The sequence below is a fragment of the Pistacia vera genome, unplaced genomic scaffold (genome assembly GCF_008641045.1).
Source record: "Pistacia vera cultivar Batoury unplaced genomic scaffold, PisVer_v2 Contig118, whole genome shotgun sequence".
NCBI classification, from domain to species: Eukaryota; Viridiplantae; Streptophyta; class Magnoliopsida; order Sapindales; family Anacardiaceae; genus Pistacia; species Pistacia vera.
Window position 1 is genome coordinate 673328 of NW_022195226.1, and position 17350 is coordinate 690677.

Sequence of the window (17350 nt, forward strand, 5' to 3'; positions counted from 1 at the left end):
GAAAATATTGCAAAGGGGAAAAGATGGAGAAAGCGACTGAAAAAAAAAACATGGTGGAAGTAGGACCAAAGAGGCAGGGAAAAAAGGAGACAAGAAGAAGCAGGGCCATGCCTCCCTCCCACTCCCCCACATGTATAGATTTGGGTTCCCCTCACTTCAGTTGCTTCTTGGTCCACACTTATGTTTTAATTTTTCTGCAAAAAAGAAGATCTCATAAGATACAATAATCACTCTACTTCACATACTTTTCCTCATCAAGTACAAAACAAAGCAAAATCCAATATCCAGGTGCAGTGTCTTAACCTGACAGGGCATGATATAAAACATATGAAGAAAATATGATTACGGTTTCTTTTTGTTTGTTTGGTGATCACAGGAAATATGTGAGTATAATGCTAAAAGAGAAAGGTGGAGGACATTTTGACTCTTGTTTTGGTGCATCTTCAAAGGGGATGTTCCTACACAAATCGTTCCAAGGGACTATGGACCAATTGGCAATAGGGCCATAAAAACATCACATGAACAAAACCCTATATGCCTTTCTCAACATGATTTCCACGCTCATATTGAGATGTCTTCATCCTTAGTGCTTCAGGATTTTGGAATTGCTTAAAATCTTTCTTTCTTCGTTCACTTAAAGCAAACAAAGCCATACTTGTCCATATTCCAATGTTCCCCTCATGCCTCTTAGGCTTTCCTTGTCATTGGAGATCTGATGTAACACAATCTTGAAGATTTCTTTTCTGAAAAATCAAGTGCAAGTTCAGGTTCCATTAAAATAACAATTTAGAGAGTCAAACACCGTTTGTGAAGTGTTTATATTCATGGATTCTCTAATGAATCTGGTGAAATTTTGAAACCGTCTGTCTATATCAATAGAAATAATCATATATTTGAGCAATATGGACAACTAGTAGACAACCAGCAGTCTAGCGTAATTCATATGTCACTGGCATGGGCGTAGTCAGGATATTTTATTTAGTGGAGTTAAAACATTTAAGTTGACAACGAAAACCCCAAATCTTATAACAAATAATTTCTACTAACTTAATAAAGTTCAACCCATAAACCAATTAAAACTCAAGAATCCAGTCCTAAATATCGAACAATTAACCGATATATCAAAATTAAATCAAATCTCCAAATCTTTACAACTTAGGGTTTCAATAATTCTTTAAATCATTCAAAATTAACTCAATAACTAATCAAAATTTATCAAACGTAACTTAAAAACAATAACTAATTAATCTATATCTTAACATAAACAAGATTAAATCAAAACTCACATCAAAATCAAAGAATTTAATCTTCAAATTTCAAACTCATTTATTAAATTCAACAAAAAATCATAGCTCATGATATTTCATCGATTAAGAAATCTAAAAGAAACAAATTTTAATTAGTAAAAAAAAAAAAAAAAAGCATCATCTTACCTTATTATCTAAAAGAGTAGCATTACTCTTCTTGAATATCCAACCAAAAGGAAAAAAAATAATATGAGAGAAAAGAAAAGAAAATGAAGAGGAGAGAAAAGTTCAAAATATGTTAATTAATAATTCATTTTTGTGAGGCCAACATGAATTTAAGTAGAGTAAAAATTATTTTATGTTTTTAAAAAGTTGAGTGTTTGTACGTGACCTCACATAAAATTTGCTTCAAAATTCTCGAGTTTTGACATTATTACACTAAGCAAAGCACCCAAAACCATAACCCCAAAAAATGTTCATACAGCAGGGTTTAAGGTTAAACAATTCAGTAGGATTTGTCATCGGTTGCAAATTATACTTGTGCTCCTCATCTATTTATCCTCTTTCTCTGGAAATGATTTTGTACATTTTCAGTTTGGAATCGAACAGAAGAAATTAGAGATGACAATTTAGTCCATGAACGCGAGGTACCATACCCTAATGAAGAAGAAGCGACTGCTCCTCAATGCTTGGACTCATGCCCGACCTGAAGATTATCAGTCGATTCTCATTTGGGTTTAGGATAGAAGGATTAGAGCCACGATGAATTTGCATCTAGGACTATATGAACCATACCAAACATGGGTTATTGCCATAATGCTCTTTAATTCCTCCCAAACGTCATCTGTTGCAGTAATTTGTCCTGAGAAGAAAGTACTATGTTGGATTTTGAATCCAATTTCGTATCAACATATATTTGATTTTTTGCTTTCATTACGATATTGCAAAACAAACCAACACATTAAATCAAATTTAAGTTTCCAATTTCGATCAACCTATATTTGATTGATTGCTTTCATTCAAGCACAAGCCAACACATAAAATCAAATTTTAGTTTCCCCTTTTCAAATTTATTTTCAAAATTGAATCTGAAAAATGATTCCCAATAGGCCTCAAGAATTCCTTTGCTCACTACTGTGGTTGATAGATTTGGGCCACTTGGCCGAGGTTAACTGAAGAAGTGCATGGCTAAACGCTATCTATGTAACATCAAAGAAAATGATACAAACATACATACCGGCAAGTGAATTTGCTCCCCGCTTTTATGAAATGCATGATGAAGCTCAAGGTTCCTAACAATTTTCAATATAACAACGTTTGCATTAGGTTTGTGACTTTCTGGGATTCATGATGTGGTTTAGGTTCACAGCTTGCAAAATACAAGGTCAGATCTTAGCTTCCATATAGATTATTTGGTCATTATGATCTAGATGATTACTGACAGCTACCAGCCTGCAACGGAATATTGTCCATCTCAAGTTGTCAAGATAAAACCAAAAACTTGAGTTCACTAAAATCTTCCATAATAAACGGCTAAGAAACACAATGCTCTGTTGCAGTTGCAGATATAGCTCAGAAAACACAAACTAGTAGAGTGTTGAACAGAGGAATATCTAAAAGTTATAAACGGTATTTCTACTAATGAATCGAACAAAGGCCTTCATATAACTGTCAGTCATTCTGTGAGATATTAACTGCTTTTGAAAGATGTCTCAACACCACAAACCTAGTAAGACTCCTACCTGCTCTACCAATCAAAAACTGAAAAATAAATTAAAATGACTCAACTTCTTGCCAATTACACTCTTTGGAGAATATTTGTTCATAGGTTTCTGAGAAACAGACAGAGTTTCAATGTCACATTTAGTTGCTTAGATGGTATTTATGATTTATACAAGTTTGATACTTGCGGGCTGGAAGGAATGGGAGTTAGTGCACAAACAATTTCTAAGACAGGGTTCAAGTGGAAAAGTTTTCTACTGTGGATTCTGAGCTACAATTCAGAATGTACTTCGAAAGCAAAACTTCTACTGTGGATTCTGAGCTACAATTCAGAATGTACTTCGAAAGCAAAACTTTCCTATCCAATGATTCACAAGTAAATAAATTGACATCAAACACTTAGAATCCAACAAATATGCGTTTGTGCGTGCACGTGTGTATATTCACTTAGAATAGAGTAATACCATCCCTTTTATAAATTTAGCCACAGACTACAGACACTCAATGCATAATCCATCAGAAGATGAATTCACCTAGCAGTATGTTGTAAGAAAATGGTTACACTGGAATGAGGAGCAAAGAATCAACACTAAACAAGTAAACTATTACTCACAACCCTAAGAGATAAAAGCAATACTTCCCACATAGATACTAATAATATAAACACACACTTAGAGCATAAACAGAATCCAAAACATAAACCAGAATAAACTCCATCGGCTAGATGTTCTCTGAGATGAAGGTTTCATCATTCTGATACTCCAAAAAGATGCCTCTGTAAGTAGGTGCCAAGTATGCAATATTAATTTTCATAATGTCGAATTTAGACCATCTACCAATCCCAAATAATCCATACGCAAGCTCTGCCGAGTTAATATAATTACACCATTTAAACTGTACTAAAAGCTATTGTGACACATTTTCAAACTACATAACTAGGAACTGGGTGCCAAAAATAACACGATAATGCAAAAGTTAGAGTTGAGAGATCAATAATGTAGATTCCAGAGGAGGCTCGAGAAAAATTCAAGACTTCATGCATTTTAACAAAATCTCAGGCAAGGAACTAAACAAGCACTAGTTGACCATTGAGCGCAACATTCCAATTTCCAAGAAGACATGCATCACAATAAATTGAATCTCATATAATCATGCATCATGAAACAAAATTAAATGATCAAAATTATATAATTTTGAAAAGAACTTTCAAATTTTATTATTAAAAGTATCATCTTTAATTCATTACAATAAAATCTTCCAACCTCATGAGTCAATCATCCAATTGTTGAAGCTCAGCTTTTAACTGCTCAATCTTGAGCCCCATTGACCTCTGCAAAGCTTCCTTTTCATTCTCTTTTAGCTTCCCCAAGAGTCCTTCAAACCTATCCAAAACCTCCTTCACGGCATCTCGAGCACACTCGGCTTCTTCATTGAAGTACACCGTCTCTTTTGAATCCATCGCCATTTCTATCTCCTCTCTCGCCTCTGCAAACTTGAGGTTTATCATGTCCACTTCTTTGTTGTAATCCAACTCGGCCCCAGACTCAGTGCTGTAGTAGCTTCTCGGACTTCCCTTGGGTCTAGCAAAATGGGATTTTTGCGAGGTTAACGAATATGGGGTTACAGAAAATTGACGCTTCGAGGAGGGGACTGAGTCGCGGCCGAGTTGGGGCTGAGTTGGAATTTGAGAGAGTGGATTGAGAGCAAATGGAGAAGTCGGTCTTGGAGAAGATCCCAAAGGGTTGTTGAAGACGGATTTAAAAAGTGAAATTTGTGAGCGTTTGTACATTTTTGAGAGGTTTGAATTCATCTTCAAGACGAAAAGAGAGAGAGAAAGAAAAGCTTAAACCCTAATGAGGAAGTGATCTATCTCAGAGAAAAGTGCCAAGGTGTTCAGAATTAAGCCACTGTATGTTAGAGCGTACAATACGGAACTTGTTGGTACACGTGTACAGTGGGTACCGTAACACCCGGTATCCACACACATGCTACAAGAAGTTAATATCACGGTAGTCGGTACCGTTACCCTCTCTTCTATCTGTCCCAACATTGATAAGAGATATTGGAGAGATTTAGGAATAACATATGATAAATTGATTGGACAATTATCATGGCATTTCAAAATAAATAAAAATTCTTTTTATTATTTTTGACAGTTTAAATTTAATTATTGCAAAATTTCTGATTAATCATCCATTCTGTAACATCTTTTACACATTTTGTCAAGTAAGTTCCCGTTAAATGAACGAAAAAAATTACGATCATTACGTATTATCTTAATCATCTCGTTTTAATAGTGTTTGAAATTTTATCCTTTGAATAAAGTTTAGAACTCATCCCCTATTCAAAACTTACTTATTATATTTATAAACGAGTCAAAAATACCAATTAAGTTCCCGACCGAGTCAAAAGTATTAATGGGAGCAGTTATCCCTGAACTTGATTTGTTCAACTGTTCCGGAAGAAGCAAGTGAAGTGACTATAACAAAACCAAATCCTCAAAAGCATATCCTCAACTTAAAGCTCTCAATATTAAATACTAACAAATCCATTTTCCAAACATATAAATTCCCTCATTGTCTCAAGCACAGACTTACCATCAGTCTTCTCATCATCATCTCATGGCTCGCCAACTTCACTTCAAACCAGCACCACTGAGCACATCTCAAGCAGGGCTTGCTGCAGCATCCCTTCTCTTGTGTGCTTTTGCACTGTTCATGTGTGCTTCTCATTCGCGCAAATGGCGCCATCACTGGAGGGCTGCCTGCTACGATTTTCTTGATGATGATCCTGTCATAGAGCTCAACAATGAAGTTATGGTACAGCATACACAGGAGTATCAACTCAGAAATAGGGATGAAAGTATTTATAGCTGCGAACAGCAAGCAGCCCCAGTTTGGCAGAAGAACATACTCATGGGAGGGAAGTGCCAGTTGCCCGATTTTTCTGGTGTCATCATATATGATTCTGAAGGAAATGTTGTTACTCCTCAGAAAACTCCTCGGCCACTACTCACATGGAAGTAATGAGACTGACACTGAAACTCTTCAGAATACAGTAGAGTTGTTTTCCATTGTAAGAACCTTGTAAGGTTCTAGTGTACTCTGATCTTTCTGTCATAATGAATGTTGATACCTTGTATGCATTTGTCAACACAACAAACCAACATCATTCATTACTCATAACTCTTCAAAAAGAATTTTTACACATAAGGTCATGTCGAAGATCACATAATTCAAAAAACCACCGAGGGAAAATCAATCTAGACAAAAGATTACCATTTGATTATCATAATAATAGTAAAGATACAAAATTACAAATATTACTACATAAACTATAAAAAAATTTCAGTCAAGAAACATACAAATGAGGAAAAGATAGAAAATAAATTAATGCATATTTTATCTATAATTTTACCATTAACTAGGCCTCATTGATCCTTTCTTGTCAGAATAAGAAGCCCGTCCCCTAAACCCAACAACACTTAGTTTTGAAGCTCTAGATTTCCCTGCGCTGGGTAGTTTTGAAGCTCTAGATTTCCCTGCACCTGGCTTTCTGCTCTCTGTTTGCTTCCTCCCACCTGACAAGGCTTTTTTGGAGCTACTTGCGTTGGAGGACTTCAACTTTGATACCTTAAATGTTGGTTTTGAAGATTTTGCAGGTGCAGATGTTTTTCCAGACTTTGTGGTTGAGGATTTTCTTGTTGAGGTATGGGTAGATGCAACCTTGGTGTGGACACTAGAGGATTTCTCCGATGCAGCTTTAGTCTTGTTTTTTTGACTTGACACTTTAACCAATTTAACAATCTTCGCCCTCTGCTGTGTTATTTTATCCCTGGCAGCGTCCCTTCGGACATTATCACTAGTGAGAGATTCCAAGCTCTCATTCTTCCTAATTGCTTCCTCAATACGCTCAGCCAGCAACATGTCCTTTTTGGCCACCAAGCTTGTCACTTTCCCTGTGATAGTAGGAGGATATTGTAAACTGATGAGGAATTTAGCCTCCACTGTTTCACAGATTATAAATTGCCACACATGACAAGAATTTCTTTACTTGATCAGAAAAGTCTCTTTGCATATAAAGAGAGGTAAAGAAGATATAGCTTTACATGCAAATAGGAAGAGCTGGAAAGATATGCAAAAGCCAAGTAGTTGTAACGGGACACCAATTAGTTGAAGCAAAAATAGTTATGGCATAAAAAAATATTTGTATTTTGATTTTTTTTGGTTAGAAATAAGTTCATCTTAACATGGAAAAAAACAAGAATTTATTAAAACTCGGGATGAACAGAGAAAAAGAAAAAGGAAAAAAAATATATGCAGTACAATAAAAACTGTTGTCCAGCATATTTCCATGCAATACATTGTCCTTGGTCAGTATTTGGTAGAATAATTGACAAAGCTCATAGATAAAACTGCAAGGACTTTGCAGAGCGAGTGTTTAGAACAATTGTGCATGGCACATAAAAAAAAATTGGTTAAGAGTATTGAAATTACTGACTGTGATAAAAGAGTAAAAAGGAAATCATATATTGACAATAATTTCATTTATACCTTTTGCACCCATACGAGCAGTTCTTCCAGTACGATGCAGGTAGTCGATCTAAAATGCCAAAGAACTTGAGTAAACTTCCAACCAAAAGAAAAGAAAGACACAATTGGAGGGGAAAAAAGAAAGAAAGAAAGCCACTGGAAATTAACAACTTGACAACAGATATGACGCTTACAGAGTTCAGTGGGAAATCAAACATGATAACATGATCTACATCCAAGTCCAGTCCCCTAGCAGCCAAGTCCGTGCAGACCAATGTGGGGCTGTCTCCATCATCATTCTTGAATTTGTTGAGATTTTCAACCCTGTGCTTACAAGAAAGACAGTTGAGCTTGTACTTTGAAGAAACATTCATGTATAGCTGGAATATATTTGGCATCATTTTCGTTTTCTGCTCTCAAAACATGTTCTGGTCAGATTTTTAGTTGGTTGTTATTTTTAGACTCTTTCGTAAATAAATTGTGTATAATTTTTTTTTGCTTTCTCAACCTAGTCCTTTTCCAGAGGATTGCTCGTTCACTTTTGTAAAGATCCTATTTATTATTACAACCTTCAATAAAAAGAATAAATAATTAAATAAGGAAAAGAAAAGGAATCAATTTGAAGTAGCAAAGACCAATGCTGAAGTAAGAAACAAAGTATGTTGGCATTACTAAGTAAAATCAGCTGCCTAAGGAAAGCTCAGTTGATGAAATCAGTTAACCGTTAATTAATAAATTAATCATAACAAATTAAGTCATAGAGCATAAAACAGTTATTCAGTTGTTCTCCAAATTGTTATTTTTTGAGCAGCTAGATAGCAAAATAGATTTCAAGTGTAAGGTTTTTACTTTATATCCCATTCCAGTCAAATGAGAGTTTTTTAATTAGACCACACATAAAGTTTTATGTCTTCAGAAAAAACCATACGTAAATGGCTAAATTTAAGACATTATGAAAGGAAAAGATAACATCTTGTATAATCTCACCTTTGTTCTGCCGGCACCTCACCATGGTAATTGACAGTCGAAATCTGATTCTCATTAAGGAAGTGATCAACAGCACGACTAGAGTTTAATGTGTTACAGAATACCATCACCTTGTTTCCCTTAGCCAAGCTTGGCTCAAGAACCTGCCTTCACATCACCATTCAAACCATGTAAGTTATTTTGTCAGAATGCTATATTACAAAGCTGACATAGACTTTACTTTTTCAAACTGAAATGCATGTCTCAACTCACGAATGAATTTTAGCCTCATAAAGCCAAATATTTGATAAACTAAAAAGCTGGTCTACAACTATTAACATTTTATCATTCAATCAAATAGCCATGGCTATTGAGAATTAAAAATGAATAACGAAGAACCACAGAAGTAGACCTGTAGCAATGCTTCCAGCTTATTTTCAGATCCTGAAAGTTTGATGAAATCATGTCGAGCAGATGCAATCTTTTTATGCAATGTTGATGTTCGTAAATGCATTATTCCTTGAAACTCCTCATCAATCAGCTTCTGCACCGCCTGACAATATCACAAAGGCCAGTAACCAACTTGATTAAAACCATAAAAGTGGTGAAGAAAGTTCATTTATTACAATTAATGAAAGGAAATTTCTGAACTTAAAAATTTGCAGCTATAATTGTACTTAAAAGGAAGAATAGTAACATTACAATAAGCTTGAATTCCACAGATTATATACTATGCAAAACCAGCACAAGGACATTTACCAAACTAGGGTTTTCAATACAAAAGAAAAATACATTAAAGGCACTGGATTCATTTCAAAAGCTATATCTATATATACACACAGAACGTGGCAAGGAAAAAAACATATATATCAAAAGTGCCCTCTAAAACAGATCTTGCACACTCCGTACAGTGGAAGTTTCAGCAGGGCATACCTTTGTCATTGTTGCGGTGACCAGTATAGTTTGAAACCCTTGGCCATTAGGCTTTGTTGCACGATGTTTAAGTGGGGCAAGAAACTTGCGAATTTCAGGACCAAAACCACGATCAAACATGGTGTCCGCCTCATCCAACACCTACTAAAAATTGTTAATGCCATGAAGTGAACCAAAGTTACTGCAATAAGGGCAAATAAAAAATCTTTAATTCCCAAACATCGAATAACATCAAGTACTCACCACATATTTGATGTCACCATAAACAATGTTCCCGTCCTCAATATGTTGAAGAATTCTACCTGGGGTCCCAACTACCATGTCAATTGGGTTATTCAACGAATCCTCTTGGGGTCTCAACCGACCACCACCACTGACCATGGTAGATCTGAATCGTGCATGATGACTAATGGACTTTGATACACGAAAAACCTATAAATCCCACTTAAAATATTCAATTGCATTGATCAAATATACACATACTGACTTAGCTAACAATACTAAATAGTGTAAACAAAAACCTGCTCAGATAGCTCCCTTGTGGGACATAGCACAACAGCTCGTGGACGTCTGGGCTTCATTAGCCTACCCAACTCTGCCTCATCCCGTCTCAGCAACTGCAGAATTAGAAATCACAAGTGGTTGCCTCTAGAATTTACCATAACATTTTACGACTTAGCTAACATGAAATCATATTTACAACTTTCGGATAGAAGCAAAGTCGTGAACAAAAGGAGAAACACATCATCTTGAATATCCAACTATATAGATAACTTAAAATTTGATATACTTAAGTATACGCAATCAAGAAGACACTTTAAGACCACTCAGAACAACACGTTCTAATACTCCGACTATACTGAAAACTCTAGTAAACATCACCTTTCAACACAAAATTCAACTGACCAACAAGAACAACAGTAGAAAAAACCAAACTTGTCCCAGATAACACACAAATGAAACAAAAGAAATGATCAAAACAAGCACCAAATCCACCTTAAAGTTTCAGTTCATCAAATGGAAAAATGTGATCACACAACCAATCAAGAAACCATGAAAATAATAAGAATAGAAATTGTAAAATAATACCTGAACAAGAGGCAACAAATAAGCTAGGGTCTTTCCAGAGCCAGTATGTGAACCCAAGACCACACTTTTCTCATCCAAAACAGCAGGGATCCCAATACACTGAATCTCAGTAGGAACTTCAATACCCATCTCTCTAACAGCTCCCATAACCTCCTCACTCAATCCCAACTCCTCAAAACTTCCCACACTCACCACCCTCTTCTTCTTCTTATGATCAAAGTCTCCACCTTTACCCTCTTTTTCCCCAAAACTCACAGCTTGTTCCTGAGTTTTGGGTTGTGGGGTTGGTTTATTTGCGTCCTTAAGATGCCTGAGCCTGAGTCTTTCAAGAAGCATAGAGTGCTTAAGCTGCTCAGGTTGGTCAATTGATATTGTTGGTGTTGTGGAGGAGCATAGAGGCCTGAACCCTGACAAAACCGTAATGGATTTTTTGGGAAATTTGAGAAATGGGGAGCGATTAAATTTGGTTGAGGAGAGAAGAGACATAGAAAGGAGTGTTCTTGACGTTCCTAACGCCATAGCTTTCTGCATTTTTTGCAGAAGGGTTTTGGCTTGGTTTGGTTTGGCTTGGTTTGGGGTTTTAGTTGTGTGTTACAATGAAGATGAATTATCTGTTTGTGTTTTATTTTATTTTATTTTTTATATTTTTGGAGTGTTTGGGTTCGGGGTTAGGCTCACACTAGACTGGAACAGAAATGTTCCATGTCCTCTTTCTATGCTGAATCAGGATGTGTGATGGAAACTGAAGGGTGTTGGTTTATAAATATAATTATTGTAATATGAAAGGTGATTAATTGATTATATAAAACATTAGGGTTTGGTTAAAATTATTGATACTATTCTATATAATGAATATTGCATATTCATGTTTATAATTATAATTCTATCATATAGAGATTGTTTGTATCAACAATGGATAAAACAAATTGAAAAAAAAAAAAAAACCTTAATAACTAACATAATATTCACAATATATTGGGTTCAATATAGATCAATTTAGATGAATTCTTCACATAAAAATAATTCCCACTCAAGGTTTTGAACTTGTCTAACGATACCGTGTTTGTAAGATATAGAGAATCATTTTATGTATTTGGGTATACACTCTTAAATAAATAGGTTATTGAATCTTAGAGGTCATTCCGTTTTCAATCTTAAAGGGATAGAAGTTGATCTTTTTAGTCGCTGAATCCTGAAGCTCATTCCATTTTGTAAACCTTGTTGCGGATAACTATTCTGGAGGGGCGGAAGTTCATCTTTAGGACATTCAATCTATGGAAGAATAGTGGACAATATGCCACTCAGGGGTGATTGAAAGCGGTCAACCAAACTAGTTAACCACTTTTTTAAACCGAATCGATGTTTTAGTTCAGAAAAATTCTTTAATCGAAAATGAAAGATATTGGTTTTTTGGTTAACTAAAAAACCGGTTAATCGCTTTGAAAAAACCAATTAACCGGTTTTCTCCTTAAATTGGATTAAACTTTTTTTTTTTAATTTTTCCTAAATTAAATTATAAATACCAACAATACATATCCAAATAAAAATTAAACATGCATATCCATTCACCACAACTAACAATATATTAAAAATTGATACAAATAAATTTAATTTTTTTATTTTAATATATAATATCCATTAAGATCATTTTTTTTAATTTTAATTATTTATATATATATATTAGTAAGCCTGTTTCGGTTGACCAATTTGCATTTTCACCCAAACTGAACCTAAAATCTGGTTTTTTTTTAATTCTTTGAACTGTAATCGAACCGATTTTTGTATTTTTTTTAACACCCCTAATGCCAGCCATATAATTCATTCCAACAAGGTGCTCTTACAAAGAATTCGCAACATTGAAAGTTATAATTACTATATAAATAAACAATACTATACTTACAACTCAATCTCACAAGTTTTTCCTCACAAGTCACAACCTCGACATGACAACTCGTAAATATGTCTTGTTTGCTCGTTATTGATTAGCTCACAAGTGGGTCTCGCTTGCTCGATATAAGTCTCACCTACCCAATTGCATGCTGACTAATTGCAAACTGTCACATCGAGATTATGAGAGAGAATTTATAAAATTGGGTTATGAACTAATCTTTATTACTATATAAAACACTAAATATCTAATATTTAGGAGCCAAATTTTATGGCAAATGTAATTCTCTATATTACAAAATTATCTTCCATACAGAGAAGATTGTCATTAGCAACTCCTCAAGAAAAAAGCTGCAAAACTGTAACCAAAATTTTGAGGACTTGCATCTGTAAAATGTTCAAGGTTTTCATAGAGTTGCAAATGAGTCAACAATAACAATTAATTAATCAGCTTTTAAGCAGGAGCATTTCAAAAGACGGATAAATGAAACTTCGCAGACCGCTCAACTGATCTTAATCTTCAAATGTGTTCTACTCCCCAATCAGAGCTCCAATATTCAGTTTTCAAAACTCGAGAAGAGCTCTCAGAATTCTATAAGTAATTTAGAACGTAGTCCAACACATAATGATGATATACAAATATTAGCATTGTTCTGACATAGAGAAAATTCAAGGCTCAAGGAAATCATCTCAAATCCAGAAGTATTAGCCAAGTCATTGGTAGATATCAGTGAATAATAAGCATAATATTAGATTATTAACTATGGTCTAAACACATCGAGTCCTCGGCACAGACTGTACAGCGAGTAAAAAACCTGTGTATTTCAGTAATCAAGTAGCTGGTTAATACATACCTAGTGGGATGGCATCGATTTTTAGAAAATTGATTAAAAAAGAAACCTTAAGAACTATTTAACAACCTATCAAGCCCCCATGAAAAATCGGCTCATGCATTGTTCTTTCATTAAAGAGAACAAAGGTGATACGTGATTTGAGAATCAAGATCCTGAAGCATCCAGATTAAGAGAATTCACAGCCTCAGCCACCTTTTTCTTAAGGGCATTAGGAGACTCAATGAGATCAAATGTCTCTTCTTGCTCCATCTCAATCAACATTGCAGTCACTTTTCCGGCAACATCATGCTCAAGACGCTCCATAAGGGAAGATCCCTGTTTGCCAAGCATCTTCAATATTGAATAAGATAATTACCAAGGTCAGTATGCGGACATGTAATTTGACAGTATAGTATTAACTTGAACATGTATAAAGGTACATCACTCTTGCATCAACATACAATAACTCTCCTGAGATGTCAACGCATTTACATACCTCTGAAATTGTGGAAGTGACCAAAATAGTTTGAAATTCTTGGTTACTTGACTTTGATGCACAATCTTTTAGTGGGCTCAAGATCTTGCTAATTTCAGGACCAAACCCATGTTCAAACAAGGTGTCCGCCTCATCCAAAACCTGTCACAAGATTATTGTAATCAACAAACATGCAAGGCATTCAATATAGGGACCTTTAAAATTTAAAGAAAAACTTATACTGACACCACATATCCATATTTAGAAAACAGCACACAGAAAAAAAAAGCCTTGAATAAATTAACATGTTAGTATATCGACCAAATATTTGACGTCATTGCATAAAATGCTTCCATCCTCTACATACTGAAGAACCTCCCTAGGGGTCCCAACTAGTATGCCAATTGGGGCATTTGACACGTCCTCCGGGGCTTTTGAGCTATCTCCACCATTTTCCATCGAAGATTTTAATCGAGCATAATGGCTGATAAACTTTGCTACACGAAAACCCTGCAAAGAACATTGAAAAATCATTTTTTTAAGGGTGATCTCATTACAGTCCATCTAAGATGTAAATTCTCCAGAAAGTACAATACGAGAGTCTAGCACACAGAACCTCGTCTGCTGACTCCTCAGTGGTGCATAACACGATCGCTCGAGGATGCTTGGGCTTCATACTGAACAATGCCTCCTCCCTTCTCAGCATCTGCACAACATTAACCAATTAAGAGATTCTCCTTCATCAAATTGGGATCAAAATTCTTTTCGAATATCAACATATTCTGATATTCAATTTCACAAAACCACTCCTATTTTTATTTTCGAATCAAAATCAGGACCTACAAAAAATGCAGATCACTTTGAAAGCTAGCAAGAATGGAAAATAATATATTACAAGAAAAACAATTGAACTTGCATCATGATACATAGAATAGACACAATATTATTAAAATACCCCATAATCAATTAAAAATTCAGCAAACATGAGTAATCTTGAAAGAAAAGATTTGACTTTTTGGTACAATCTCTCAAGTAAAACCTAAAACCAAACTCTAGCATCAAGTTCAAAACTTTCACAACACCCACAAAGAAAAACTAAACAAAAAAGATATCCAGAAGAATTTGACATGAAAAAACCAACTAAATAAAGATAATATACCTGAACAAGAGGCAACAAGTAAGCCAAAGTCCTCCCAGAACCGGAACCAGAACTCAAAACAATGCTCTTTCCATCCAAAACAGCAGGAATCCCAACACACTGAATCTCACTAGGAACAAAAACACCTAGCAGCCCCTCCACAGCTTTGATCACCTCCTCTTTCAACCCCAGTTCCTCAAAACTTGACACAACTTCAGAGGGCGCCGCATTTGAAGACGCTGGTTCTGGGGTTTTGTTCTGTTGTTGTGGGTTATTTTTGAGAGAGCTCTTGAGTTGTCTGAGCCTGAAACTTTCAAGAATGAAAGAGTCCTTATTGTCGGTGGAGGGTTTTGAAGGAAGTGGGGCTTGTTCAGTTGGGTTGGTGGTGGAGGAAAGAGGTCTGAGGCTGAGGAACGGTGGTTTGATTGAAGAAAGGAGTTTTGAAAGATTGAAAACAAGTGATTTGGTTCTTGTTTTCATGGTGATTTTGATTGATGCTTCTTCTTCAGTTGAGTTGAGGTCAGTTCGTTGGAAGGTCTTGTGTTTTTATTTTATTTTTTAACACCGATGCTCAGACATGTCATCTCAACTCATTTAAGAGTAAAAAAAAAAAACATTAAAATAAAAGTACTTTTTAAGATTCCTAAGACGAATTCACTCAAAAACTTCTGTTGTTACTAATTTCTAAAGGTGAAATTTACATGTTTTGTTGGGCCCGCATGAAACCAAAGATTGTAGGCCCAAATTCAGCCCAAACATCGCAAACGCAAATAGGATTCCTCAAAAAATAATTCTTTTTAGAAAGGAGATGAATTCAATCTTATAAATGCACATGAAAGGTAATAATAATAATAACCATATGAGATAAAATCTGATTTTAAATGAGAGAAACAAGTGAGGAATCCTCTTTTTGACTCTGAATCTCTCACTCCCCGGATGAGATATTTAGTTGATTTATGATAATACCGATATGCTATTCATAAGTTTTTTTTATTTTTTATTATTTTAAATCAATAAGTTTAAAATACTATGATAAAATTTACTTTTACTCCGAAGTACTTGGGAATCCTGACAAGAATAAAATCAATCCCCAAGGCCGCTGTTCAACCCAAACAAAAACACCCACATTGTTATTTTTGGGCGTTTGCAGCCAAGCAAAAAGCTCTTCTGAAATGTTATAAAAAGAACAGTCAATTTGAATTATCTATGCTGCGTTTGTTTCAGTTTTGGGAATACTACTTTTAGTATTTCCAAAAAAGTTAAACAGTAAAATATCAAAAAACTCAGATTTTTGGGAATACTACTCTCAATATTATTCAACTTTTTTTAAACCCCTTAAATTTGATAATTTAATTAAATACCCCTAAATATTTTTTTTAAAATTACAAAAACACTCCAATAATCCACATTACCAGATTCCGGCCACTACCACCGGAAAATGACCGGAATCTGGTAGGATGACGCACTACCGGCTGAATCTGGCCGGTAGTGCGCCGATCTAGCCTTTTCCGGCCAAATCCACCGTGGATCTGGCCGGAAAAGGCCAGATCTAAGGCCAAAGATCTGGCCGTTGACGACCAGATCTTTGGCCGTAACACTCGATCACGACGGCCAACAAACGGTCGTCGTTGACCATCAACGACGACCGTTTGTTGGCCGTCGTTGAGAGCAAATACGGCCAGATCTGACCGTAGATCTAGCCGGAAAAGGCAATAGCGACGCATGACCGGTAAGATCCAACCAGTCATGCGCCCATACGGCGACTCCGGCCACCTCCGTTGGTGGTCGCCGGCTGGGGGTGTTTGAGGGTGGGTTAGGGGTATTTTTGTTAACTTTTAATGTTTTATTATAAGGGGTATTTTGTAAAAAAAACAAACATAAAGGGTATTTTATTAATTTATAAATTCTACATCGTAATACCCGCCCAATTCAACTTTTTTTTAACTTTTTTCAAAAAACTTTTCCCAAAACCCCCAAATTTTGAACTAAACGGAGCCCTAGACAGTCTACATTTGTGATAGGCAGAATCTGCCTTTGCCTTTTGTCTTCAGGGGCCCCGGATATCTCGTTGTACTCGTCTGCAATGAAGCGATCCTAAAAATTCCATTCCCATGTATCATAATCCACTGAATGCAAGCACTTTGGAATGCCAAAGGCTTTAGTTTGCACCGGATCACCTGGAAATGTAAACATGATGACAACAATTCAAGGTTTATACTTCCCTATTAGATATCTGTTTTAACTAGCACAATCGAAACATGATGACAACAATTCAAGGTTTATACTTCCCTATTAGATATCTGTTTTAACTAGCACAATCGAAGGCATATTCTGAAATCGCCTTGAGCTTGGTAGAAACAATACTGAACTATTTCAAGCGAACATAACTTGAAACCTATCAGTCTGAAAGCACTGCAGGTAGTTTGTTTTCCGTTACTCCTTTCTTTTTTTTATTATGAAGTCTTGTTGGGCATTTCACTCAACCCCTGCCCAGATCAATGTATCTTTTGTGCAGCAAGTAACTTAAC

General features: G+C 35.5%; 4 protein-coding genes across 4 annotated transcripts; 1 reads left to right on the top strand and 3 right to left on the bottom strand.

Annotated features, from left to right (window-relative positions):
- Positions 1-4143: 4143 nt before the first annotated feature.
- Positions 4144-4959, bottom strand: LOC116109923. Its single transcript, XM_031396161.1, has one exon. The coding sequence runs from the start codon at positions 4777-4779 to the stop codon at positions 4240-4242; it is 540 nt and encodes a 179-aa protein (XP_031252021.1). The 5' UTR covers positions 4780-4959; the 3' UTR covers positions 4144-4239.
- A 483-nt stretch (positions 4960-5442) lies between these two features.
- LOC116109700 lies at positions 5443-6108 on the top strand. The gene has a single exon (XM_031395927.1). It carries the CDS (start codon positions 5591-5593, stop codon positions 5993-5995), a length of 405 nt encoding a protein of 134 aa, XP_031251787.1. The 5' UTR covers positions 5443-5590; the 3' UTR covers positions 5996-6108.
- On the bottom strand, positions 5629-11072 carry LOC116109690 (DEAD-box ATP-dependent RNA helicase 39-like). Its single transcript, XM_031395917.1, has 10 exons — positions 10490-11072; positions 9922-10017; positions 9644-9832; positions 9401-9541; positions 8880-9020; positions 8489-8631; positions 7696-7825; positions 7523-7571; positions 5883-6927; positions 5629-5759 (listed from the first exon to the last, which is right to left on the bottom strand). Exons 1-9 carry the CDS (start codon positions 11018-11020, stop codon positions 6389-6391), a joined length of 1959 nt encoding a protein of 652 aa, XP_031251777.1. The 5' UTR covers positions 11021-11072; the 3' UTR covers positions 5629-5759; positions 5883-6388.
- Positions 11073-13079: 2007 nt separating this feature from the next.
- LOC116109431 (DEAD-box ATP-dependent RNA helicase 39-like) lies at positions 13080-15399 on the bottom strand. Its single transcript, XM_031395646.1, has 5 exons — positions 14844-15399; positions 14301-14390; positions 14006-14194; positions 13706-13846; positions 13080-13560 (listed from the first exon to the last, which is right to left on the bottom strand). Exons 1-5 carry the CDS (start codon positions 15300-15302, stop codon positions 13375-13377), a joined length of 1065 nt encoding a protein of 354 aa, XP_031251506.1. The 5' UTR covers positions 15303-15399; the 3' UTR covers positions 13080-13374.
- Positions 15400-17350: the final 1951 nt, after the last annotated feature.